Here is a 12491-nt window from a genome sequence, read left to right on the forward strand (position 1 = left end):
GGTTATAATTTTGAAATTTTAAGTACCAGTGAGCAGGTAGAAAACATATGTCTTAAATAAGATATGAAATGGGGATGGGATGTCTTCTGAAACTATGCCATGCAAATAAACCCACTCTATTATGGATATATTTGGCTTTTGATTCCTTGATACCAATATATATGCTATAATAGAATTTTAATACCAATATAAGATGACTTTTAAGGTGAATTTCTAAAACCCTCAAGAGGAAATATTTCCAAATATTAAATTAATCAATGTTCAGTAAGGAATAGGACCACCTCAGGTCATTAGGGGAAAGCCAAATTTAGGGGAAAAAAAATTGTGCAGATGAGCTCAAGGTCAATGTTTTTGAGAGTATTTGACTTTATTTCCTGATGATAAGTAGTAGAGTTTGATGCACTGGGGTTGACTTTCAACAAATGTAGGGTACCCGGCTGCCTGATTTGTTTCTTTTGATACTGAAATAAGCCAAACATTTATATCTGTTCAGAAATGATTTCAGGTTGTTTTTCTATTCTAAACATAATCTGTATTTTTTTAGTGGTTACAACATTTCTTCTTAGATGGCATCTATACAGCTGGGCTTCCCAGGCAGCACTAGTGGTAAAGACTCCACCTGCCAATACAGGAGACTGAGGTTCAATCCCTGGGTCAGGAAGATCCCCTGGAGGAGGAAATGGCAACCCACTTCAGTATTCTTGCTTGGAGAATCCCACAGACAGAGGAGCCTGGTAGCCTACAGTCCATGAGGTTGCAAAGAGAAAGACATGACTGACTGAGGACATACAGTTTATTACCATTTTTGAGACATTTTTAAGCAACTTAAGTCTAAGTTGAACCGACAAGCTGTTCATTTTGGAATACCTGCCCCCTACCACCACCACCGCGGCTGCTGCTGCTGCTAAGTCGCTTCAGTCGTGTCCGACTCTGTGCGACCCCATAGAAGGCAGCCCACCAGGCTCCTCCCATCCCTGGGATTCTCCAGGCAAGAACACTGGAGTGGGTTGCCATGTCCTTCTCCAATGCATGAAAGTGAAGAGTGAAAGTGAAATCGCTCAGTCGTGTCCGACTCTTAGCGACCCCATGGACTGCAGCCTACCAGGCTCCTCCACCCATGGGATTTTCCAGGCAAGAATACTGGAGTGGGTCGCCATTGCCTTCTCCGGACTCCTAGGCAATAAACCCTAGATTTGTCTTTTGCAGTTAGTCATCCAAATAAGTTTTTATTAATGGTCTGTGTGGGGCTTTTTAGGCTTTATTTTTAGAAGTTTTAGGCTTGCATCAAAGTTGAGCAAAAAGTACAGAGAGTTCCCATGAACTCTCTCACTCCACCTCACCCCCAGTTTTCCCCACTGTTAATATCTTGCATTAGTGTGGTACATTTACTACAATTGATGTGCCAACATTGATACTTTATTATCAACTAAAGTTCATAGTTCACATTAGGGTTAACTCTTTGTGTTTTACATCCTATGGGTTTTGACTAATGTATAATGGCACAATCCACTATTATATTATTATGCAGAATAGTTAAACTGCCCTAAAAAAGCCCTGTGATCCACCTATTCATCCCTCACTCATCCTATCCTGCCCCCAGCTCTTGAAGCTACTGATCTTTTTCCTGTCTCCATAGTTTTCCCTTAGTATGTGTATGTGTGTGTGTGTCTGTGTGTCTGTGTCCATGTGTGTGTGTGTTTGTGTCTCTCTGTGTGTGTGCTCAGAGTGTCTGACTGTTTTCAATCCCATGGACTGTAGCCTACCAGGATACTATGGAATTTTCCAGGCAAGCATATTGGAGCAGGTTGCCATGTCCTTCTCCAGGGGATCTTCCTGACCCAGGAATCGAACCTGTATCTCCTGTACTGCAAGTGGATTCTTTACCACTGGGCCACCTGCAAAGCCCTTTGCCTTAGTTTATAGGTTTCCAACTATATGTATAAGGCAGGGAACAATTTGGCTAGGGTAGTATCATAGAGATAAAACACAGGGGATTTAAAGGTTTTCCATAAAACACATTCAGAGATAGTATGGGAACTACATTATTTCACCAACTATATAGATGAATTCATTTACATTTTATTCAACTGACATTAATTGATAACATACTATGTGTCAGCAGTGTTTTAGATGCTAGAGTTACCAACAATAAGCAAGGCAGACAGAGTCTCTGGCCTCTTGGTATATATAATCAAATCGAGAGTAAAAGGAAAAGACAGAAATTAAACCAAAAGTCCACATTTTTCAATACTGCTGAATAAGATAATGGAAATCAAATAGGGTTATGGGATAGAGTGACAGCTGGAGACAGCGGTTAGGGAAGCGGGAGACCCGGGTTCGATCCCTGGGTTAGGATGATCCCCTGGAGAAGGGAAAGGCTACCCACTCCAGTGTTCCTACCTGGAGAATTCCAAGGACTGTATAGTCCATGGGGTCGCAAAGAGTTGGACATGACTGAACAACTTTCACTTTCACTTTTCTCTGAGGATAAGACACTTGAGCTAAGAATTAAGGGATAAGAAGCAACCGAAGAGAAGAACATTCCAAGCAGAGAGAACTGCAAGTAAAATGGCCTGGATATAGGAGCAAGCTGAGTCTGACTGAAGAAAACAAGCCTACAGGGCTGAGTGAAGTGAACAGAAGAGAGTGTATGGAGGTGAGGCTGGGAGCAGCAAGTGAGATGGGAAGGCAAGGCCAGGTCATAAATAGCCCTGTAAGCCATAGTGAGGAGTTTTAGTTCTGTATTTATAGGAAGCCCCTGGAGGCAAGAAAGTGATACGACCTGATTTATGTTTTTAAATGATCACTGGATCTGCAGAGTATCTTAAAAGACATTTATCTTAAATAAATACTAACATGAATACACAAGAGTACTAAAGATGTCAACCTATACAACGCAAATCCTAAAGTAAAGAGATCATCATGGCATGTGTCTGGCCCATATCTACAGCACTCCCTTAAAGAAAGAGCCAACTGAGACATCAACAGTATTTTTGGTCATCTCCACAATTGGCCAACTTTAACACTTGGTAAGGTCAGATGGTAAAGAATCTGCCTTCAATGGAGAAGACCCAGGTTCAATCCCTGAGTCAGAAAGATCCTCTGAAAAAGGGAATGGCTATCCACTTCTTGCCTGGAAAGTTCCATGGACAGAGAAGCCTGGCAGGCTACAATCCATGGGGTCACAAAGAGTCAGATACAACTGAGCGACTAACACTTACATGTTACGGACAGCCTATGCTAGCTATAGGGATATTTACTCTCAACTCCCTACCCAAACGAAAAATCTTTCCAAAGGGAACTATAAATGAACACATCATTAGAAGTAGTTCTGCTTTCCATGGGAATTCTCTGGTGGTTCCAGTGATTAGGACACGACACTTTCACTGCTCAGGGCCGGGGTTCAATCCTCAGTTAGGGAACTAAGAGTCCTCAAGCTGCATAGCACAGCCAAAAAATAAAATTAAAAAAAAGTATTTCTGCTTTCCACTATAGTCTTTTATTTTAAACTTTGGAAAACCATGGTGTACCTGCAATTAGAAATTACATTTTAAAAATATGAATGAGATTTGGCCAGCAGGTGTGGTTCCAATACCATGGGACACTTGGGAATATGAAATGAAAACTGGCTAACCACAGTCCAGGTGCTTTACTGCTTATTACAGGCCAAGCTCCAGGGAACCAGGCTCCCCTCTCAGTGAGTGATTTTTCTTTCTTAGCTTACAAAGGGAATTGGAGCAATAAGTGCTTCCACTGTCTGTCTCTATGGCAATAGGTACCCTAATGTCACCTCTTAGATGGCAACTATACCTATTCACTGAATAGCTTTCAGTCCCTACTATTATGATAAAAAAATTTATTTCATGAAAAACAAGATTTAGGTAACAAGCAAACTTCTTCCCCAGCAACCATGAAGTACAGTTTGTAAGAGGTATGATCATTCATAAGCAGAATATACTCTGTGGGCTTTTCTTTTTCAAGTGTAGGGTATTTATTCCCAATATCTCTCTTCTAGTTGTTTTTGAATGATAAAATAGTATCATTTTCTTCCTATTTTTATTCAATTATGAAAATTAGTCAGGTTCATTGTTAAGCGTTTGGTAAATATAGAAAAAACACAGAAAAGCATGTGCAAGAAAATAAAACTCACTCTCCTTATTTAAAAATAATCACTATTAATACCCTGCTAACATTTTAGATGCATATACATACAAATACAGTTTAAATGCTATAGTGTATATTTTTTTTGCAACCAGACTCTCTCACAAAACATACTATGAGGAGTTCTTCACATCATCAAATATTCTTCTAACACAATTTTAATGGTTTAAGGAAGTCCATAATATGGCTTACTATATTTTATTTAACTTATCCCTCTGAAGTGAAGTGAAAGTCATTCAATCACGTCCAACTCTTTGCAACCCCATGGACTATATGGTCCATGGAATTCTCCAGGCCAGAATACTGGAGTGGGTAGCCTTTTCCTTCTCCAGGGGATCTTCCCAACCCAGGGATTGAACCCAGGTTTCCCTCAGTGCACGCAGGTTCTTTATCAGCTGAGCCGCAAGGGAAGCCCCACTTATCCCTCTATGTTGACATTATTAACCACAGATGTTTATGTACACATCTATTGGCTTAGAGTAAATCCTTGGATATGAAATACATGGATCAAATAGGATAATCATTTTAAATTATATTGCCAAATCACCTACCCCGCAATTTACCAATTTATTTTCCCACTAGAGGTAGATGGATGACAGTATTCATGTATTTAAGATACTATTTTAAAAAGAAAAAAGTTGCCAATTTGATGGAGAGGGGAATATCTCATTACATTTTTTTTAATATTTTAAATTTAAAACTTATTTTAAGGTTAAACATGTTTTGGGGGCTTCCCAGGTGGCACTAGTGGTAATGAACCTGCCTGCCCATGCAGGAGACATAAGAGCTTCATTTCGTTCCTTGGTAGGGGAGATCCCCTGGAGGAGGGCATGGCAACTCACTCCGGTATTCGTGCCTGGAGAATTCCCATAGACAGAGGAGCCTGGTGGGCTACAGTCCATAAGGTCGCAGAGTCGGACACAACTTAGCACACAGCACAGCATGTTTTTAAATTTTCATTATTTTTGAGGGAGAGGAGATACATAAATTGCCTGTTCATCTCTGAAGCAAAGACTATTTGTTGTCCCCTAACATCCATTCTCTATTTTTTTAGTAACAGAAGAAATGATTTTTAGTTGAGCACATAGCCCTTTAAAATAAAGATATTTCTGGGCTTTCCTGGTGGCTCACTGGTTAAAAAAAAATCCCCTGCCAATTCAGGAAACACTGGGTTCAATCCCTGACTCAAGAAGATCCACATGCTACAAAGCAACTGAGCCCAGGCACCATACCTGTTGAACCTACGCTCTAGAGCCGGGGAGCCACAGCTACTGAGCCCATGTGCCGCAACTACTGAAGCCCATGCACACTAGAACCCATGCTGTGCAACAAGAAAAGCCACCACAACGAGCAGCCTGCACAGTGCACCTAGAGAGTAGCCCCCTGCACGCTGCACCTAGAGAAAAGCCCACTCTGCAATGAAGACCCGGTTTAGTCATAAATAATTAAATAATTTAAAAAAATTTTTTTAAATACACAAAATAAAGATATTTCCCATTCTCATTTGCAGGTATATGTGTCTATGTGTCAACTCCAGGTTGATGAAATAAAATGTGATGTACAATTTTTCATGTCCTTAAAGGGAAAGAATAGTGCCCTCTTGGCTTCCCTGGTGGCTCAGAGGTTAAAGTGTCTGCCTACAATGCGGGAGACCTGGGTTTGATCCCTGGGTCGGGAAGATCCCCTGGAGAAGCAAACGGCAACCCACTCCAGTATTCTTGCCTGGAGAATCCCATGGATGGAGGAGCTTGGTAGATGCTAGTCCACGGGGTCGCAAAGAGTCGGACACGACTGAGCGACTTCACGTTCACCTTTTCCTCTTCATCGTTCCGGATGGTTGGAATGCAGATATTATGGCTGGAGCTTCAACAGCCATTTTGGACCCTGAGGATGATCTAAAGATGGTGGAACAGAAAACTAGAGGGAGCCTAGATTCCTAAGAATTTTATAGAAGTGTCACCATGAATGGCTGTGAGATTTTTATGTGAGAGACTGTACTGTTAAAGCATGATTGGTTTGCATTTTTAGTTTCGAGAAGCTGAACCTAACCTGGACTGATACAAGATTTTTTTTCTCATTTTTGTTTCTTATTAATTTTTAAATGCTCTTTTTATTTTAAGATTATTTACACTTCATCTGGTGCACATGTCTCAAATTTTTCCAATTCTTCATTTGGTCTTAATTTTATTATGGAGTTAGGATTTGCAAAAATATCATTATTCTTAAATTTACTTGATATTTAAATTCCATTATATATTCAGAATAATCAAATAACAGTATTAGCCTAGAAATATAAATTCCAGAGAATTATTTTGTCTCAACCATCAGAAGGCAGTACTGAGGCATAATTATACTTCCACTAGGCATGTGATTAAATGGTTATATTGCAGGCTAAAGTTATTTAAATAATGAGAATTGTGTATACTTTTGAGGTCTTAGTCAAAATTTATTCTTCGCTAAAGCAGAGATTTTCCAGTTTTAATCCGTGGAGCTCTGGGTTCAAAGCATTGTCTCAGAGGTCTCCACTGGGGCTCAGGTGGAGCTGAGTGGGCCACTTCTGCCTGACACCCCCAGTCAAGGTTTTAAAGGCAGTCACTCTGTATTACTTACTGAAGTTTCATAAAAGAGGCCCTGCAATATGATTTCCTCCCACACAGACAAGAAACAGAGAGTAACAATTTCCTACCAGATCATAAGCAGCTAGCATCTTTTTCTGCATATCTGGAATTGCCCCCAGAGGCTCTAGATAAGGAAAGTTGTCTTTCATCACAAGAGAGACGGAGGGAGTATTGTCACTGGTGATGAGCCGAGAAGACAGGGTCAACAGGCACTGCTTCAGACTGGCAGTTGGAGGAAGTCCACACAATTCCTTAACAGACACTATGGCATTCTGTGTGGGAGAAAACACAGAATTACACTTCTGACCATAGGATATCACCCTGAGAACTTCCAGTACACAAAAGTACATTCATTAGAAGTATACCCTTAAATATGTATGTAATTTGAAGCAAACTGGATTATAACCAACCCCAAATACTATAATATACATGGAGAAAACACGCAGAGCTAATTCACAATTACATTTCGTCTTTCCCAACTTTTAACAACTGCTACAAATATGCCACAAAGCAAAGGAGGTTATGACCTAAAGTTACACAGTACTTTTCAAAGCAGGGCTTTGGAATATTTTGGAATATCTGAAATATTCTGGACAAGGCATACAAGTTAACATTGACTGATCATGAAAATACTATTAAATCCATATCATGATGATCACAAAGCATGTCACTGATTGTACACTGGAGTGCATCTCCTTTGAGATTTTTCCCACAAGGTAGCAGGCTGCTATTGCTCATCACCCTTTTTTCACATAACCCTCAATGGTATCCCCTTGTCACTCCATCAGAAATGCACCTCACAGACATGCATAAAACACACTTTATCTGAAGCTACATTTGTCCATGTGACAGGCATTTAAAAGAATATTTGAAATAGCAATTATGCCTATTAACAATGAACAATACCTAACCTAGCATTCCTCATGAATTCAGTGACAATGATGGCATTCATTTTTATACTAATTAGGCTCTAAATAATCCTTTATGTTGAAATGAGATGTTATGCTAACAGAAAAAACTTTATCCATAGCCAAATCTCCTTAATATGTATTTTAAACATATAATACATGCAAAGGAGATATTTCAAGAATTATATGGAACTGTATAAAATTTACTTCAAATATATAAAGTTAAGTGTAGAAATGACTTATAACTAATCTAACACAGGGGGTTATAACGGTTGCAGAATTATGTCAGAAAAAGCCAGATAGATAATGCTAATATTTGGAACCTATTTTTATAACAGTGGTTAAGGCAATCCACTGCCAATCATACGTTTACAATCTAAGTATTTGTATGTAACATAGTATTTTCCATTATAGCAATTTAAAATTGATTTTAGCCCATTCCAGAATTTCTCTGTGAAATAATGTAAAAATAAAGTTTTCACCAAGTCATGGTGTGCTGTTCCACATTAGGTAACTGAGAATCATGAATGACTATTGGGTTTGGGGGGTGGCTAATTCTCTATTTAAAGCTCAACATTCCCATTTATTAAATGCAATATTGGGAAAATTACTTAACCTCTTCAAGCTTGTTTTCTATTTTGAATGTAGGGATTTTTGGTGGTTACTATAAAAATGTTAACTAAAGGATCAAATAAAGCGCATTGAAAAATATTCCTCTCCTTTTTTGTTCTCATACATAGACTGCTGCCACTTCTGCGAAACAAGACCTCCTTGTACCTTGTAGGAACTTATTAAGCATTTGTTGTTTGATTGTTTCTCAGTAACATGAGCCTAGAATAAATATACTAAATAGCATTAAAGAAAAAGTTTTCAGCCATCTCTGATTATAAGTATTAATGAAGGCAAGAAAACGGAATTGAATTCCTACATGCTAAGACTGGGTAATTTACATTCTCTCTCATTTAATTCTCATAATAATCCTATGACATAATTATTACTATTTTTATCATCTTATGAGGAGAAAACTGACAACCATATATCCAAAATAATTTGCTCAAAAATCACACAGTGATAGAATTTAATCCAGAATCCATGTCCTTTCAATTAAAGCACAACACTAAGAGACAACTAAATAGTTTTCAACAAGTTCAAGTGCTGAATTTTATTAGTTTTTTACTTGTTTCATGGAAGATAATTTATTATTATTGTACACTTAAACAACTAAAAAAAATCCAGCAGGCATTACATGTTTTATATGGCTTTAAATCCCTTCTATGTTCTTATCTGTAAATATTTTTATATATACTTATAATTAGTATGCATGTCTGTATATATAAAATTTTGTATATTACATGCACATATACTATTGTATATTCTTTTTTTCATTGTTTCAAATACATATTCCCATATATCAATTTACTGTGTACTAAGGACATTTAGTGGATATATAAAACATTTTGCTACATTGATTCTCTATTAGTTGATTTAGTTCAGACCAGGTTTAACAAAGCATTCACAATTAGAAACATAAAACATATCTGTTTTACAGAGTTACAAATGTAGGGAAAAACATTGTTACAGGATGGAGTAAGAGGGGAGAGCTAAATTGGAAGATTGGAATTGACTACATACTACTATATATAAAATAGATAACTAATAAAGACCTACTGAATAGCACAGGGAACTCTACTCGACACTCTTTGATGGCCTATATACGAAAAGGATCTAAAAAAGAATGGATATACATATATTTATAACTGATTCACTTTGCTATACATCTGAATCTAAAACAACATTGTAAATCAACTATACTCCAAGAAAAGTTTTTTTTTAATATATGGTTTATCACAGGCAATACTGAACTTAATTCAGCAGTACATGGGTTTATACATCCTCTGTGATAATTTTTTGAGGAATCAGATCATTAGTAAAAACACAACGTTCAACGTTCAACATTCACTGGTGAGAGAAAGATCAGAAGAAGGAGGGGTAGGGAAGAACAGTATGGGATGTTTCCTACCTGCATATTTTCTCTCATATCTATGGCTTCTCGTAAGGGATGAACTGCTATCTTAAAGATGTCATCTATGTTTTTAAGACCAATATTCCTGAGCATGGTACACTCCCGAACTTTCTTCCCCATTCTCACTGAAAGGCTGCGCTTCTGTGGCTTTCCTCCTCCACTTCTATTAGTTATTGCTATATGGACAAAAAGAGTTACATGCTCCATGATGTCACCCACAAAGGAACGGAGGGGAACATGCCGATATCCAGGCTGCAAGCATTCAAACGGTATTGTATATTGCCCTATAAACTCATCCCCGATGTAGTCATCATCCAGAACCACAAAACGGATCATGGCCAGTTCAGGCAGGTTCACTTGAAACTCAAATGTCTCATCAAAAATAGGATTATCACTGTTTTGTTGTACAGTTTTAGTTCTTTGTTCCGAACAGTCCGCTGGAATTCCATGTATCTCTATACACACATAGGGATCTATGACATCCCCTTTGGCACAAGCTCCCTTGGGCTTTGGGAAGTTCTGACCACTGATAATCTTAATATGAAGCACTAGAGGAGACACCCCAGGTACAATGCCCTTTGTGTTTGCACTGAAGTAAGAAACTTCATCTCGCATGATAGACGGTCTTAGAACATAACCACAGCCTCCATTCTGAAGAAACCAGCCAGTGTGGAGGTCCATCATTGGACCTGGCGTCTGAAAATTCATTGCCACAATCTGACAGCCACAATTCCAAAAGTCCTGTGGATTCAAGTTACTGGAATCAATTCTCATGGCGCTTGGATAGATTCGTGATAAGAACTTCTTATTATAATTTACAAAATCCTCTGGGTATTCATTTGCAATTCGGCTGGCCTCTGTTTCACTAAATGAACAAATTTCCCAATAGTTTTGGCTTTTCATAGATAATTCAAAATCCCTGTACTGAACAGATTTACAGATAGATACCAAGTCAGAGAGCTCCCTACACAGCAAGATCTGTTTCTGCTCACCATTATAATCTACTGACATCCTTCGAGACATTTCGGCTTCTTCATCTTCATCTGTAACTTCTCCTTCTAAAACGTCTGTATCAGAAGGCAATTTCTTTCCTTTCACAATGATCATTCTTTTTAATTTTTCTGGTGATGGGAGGTAGGATTCTGACAGCAAAGGTGCTTCAGTATAGAGTTTACTGCCAAAGACCTTTTTCATCTGTTGGACCATGACCTTCTGCTGTGGGAGGGAGCAGTGATTCCCCAAGCAAAGAATGAGTGGGTATTCAGAAGCCACAAAGGCAAATTTATTTATCACCTCTATGACACTTCGAAAGGAAAGGTGTGTTGTCATGTTGTTTCTATTACAAAGGATTGGTTCGTTGTCTGAGCCATCATTTACATCAAGTTCAATGCTGCGACAGCCCATTTTCAAAGCTCTAACATACCCATTAATATCAGCTGGCCCCCTGAACTGGTCTTCAATGAGATAGGTGTTGTGAGAGGCATTGATGTAATAGTGAGATAAAGGCTGGGTCATGTCTTGGGCAACCTTATTTTGTTCAGGATCAAAAATGTTACATTCTGGTGACAACAAATACTGGGTAAAGCCATCAATTGCAAGAAACCCTTTCTGACGTCCTTCTTCGGAAAGTTCATATCTCCGAATAATGTCTAAGCACATGTCCTCAGTGATATGGGTGACTCCTTGCTCAGCTTCCAAAAAAAGCATGAGGTCATTGGCATCCAAATATTCTTTGTTTTTCGATATCTGCACAAGTAAGAAATACACTTCCGGCCTGGTGCAAAGTTCACAAAAAGCTTCACAAAACTCCTCTTCTGTCACTCGAGTTGTCAGTTTTTCTTTGCTCTTCTGGATTTCTTTAAATTTTAGCCTAATCTTGGACTCCTTCAGGGTAGGGTTGAGTTGTTTTATTAACTCTACAGAGGTGTCTTCCAACATAATCCCATTCCCATCGATATCTGCTGCTTCAAACACTGTCTTCAACCACATGAACCTTGGTGTGTTCTGGTTGCCCTCCATAAAATCGAGGGGTTGCTTACTTCGAGAAACCAGATACCGCAACCCTGACACCCAGATGTTTGCTACGTCCGCTGAATTGGCCACTAAATCCAGAGACTCGTAGTTTTCCCCGTGGAGGATGGAAAAGGCACAATCCTCACAAATCTGGTCAGCAAGACCATTGTTTCTAAATGTTTCCGTGTTTTTCCCCAGTCGGATCTCTTTTATGGCAGCAATATCAAGCTTAGCTTTCTCGAGGTCCTTCTTGGAAGGTTCCCAGCGAAGAGCCTGCAGGTCTGTGTCCAGAGTGAAGAACCGGTTGTAAATGCGAGAATTCGGCCGTACTTTCTTCAGTTCACAGCCAGCCTGCATGAAACTGATGCAGTCGCTTGCGCTGCTGATTTTCTTTTCCGATGGCATGCTGCTGAAAGACACGGTTTTCTTTCTTCCACCACATTTTTGGTTTGCAGGATCCTGTAAAACAATTTGAAAATAATGAATCAATTTACTTTACAAAACAAACAAATTCGGTAACACTCTATGAACTCCTCAGATTCCATTCAGATATTATGATTATTCGGACAAAAGCTAGCCTAAACTTTACTTTTTGTATTGTTTCAGAAACAAGTTTTCCCCAAAATTGAGATTATTAGGTTCAGGAAAAACCTATTTTTTCAATGTCTGTGTGTTCTTTGAAATGAAATTAACTACAAATCACTCTTATTTGTTCGTTAAAGCAGATTTCCTAAGATCCTCTACCTGTTGGTACTTAAATAACCTTGC

At 38.7% G+C, this 12491-nt stretch overlaps 1 protein-coding gene across 1 annotated transcript in view; it reads right to left on the bottom strand.

The window, feature by feature from the left end:
• The window catches only part of PLCL1 (phospholipase C like 1 (inactive)), a 370926-nt gene that overhangs the window by 69939 nt on the left and 288496 nt on the right, over positions 1–12491 (bottom strand). The window contains exons 2-3 of the mRNA XM_040228861.1: positions 9708–12182; positions 6848–7051 (exon numbers count right to left, since the gene is read on the bottom strand). Of these exons, the coding sequence (XP_040084795.1) occupies positions 6848–7051; positions 9708–12182 (2679 nt within the window). The remainder of the gene's footprint in view (positions 1–6847; positions 7052–9707; positions 12183–12491) is intronic.

This window comes from Oryx dammah, unplaced genomic scaffold (genome assembly GCF_014754425.2).
Source record: "Oryx dammah isolate SB20612 unplaced genomic scaffold, SCBI_Odam_1.1 HiC_scaffold_27, whole genome shotgun sequence".
NCBI lineage: Eukaryota > Metazoa > Chordata > Mammalia > Artiodactyla > Bovidae > Oryx > Oryx dammah.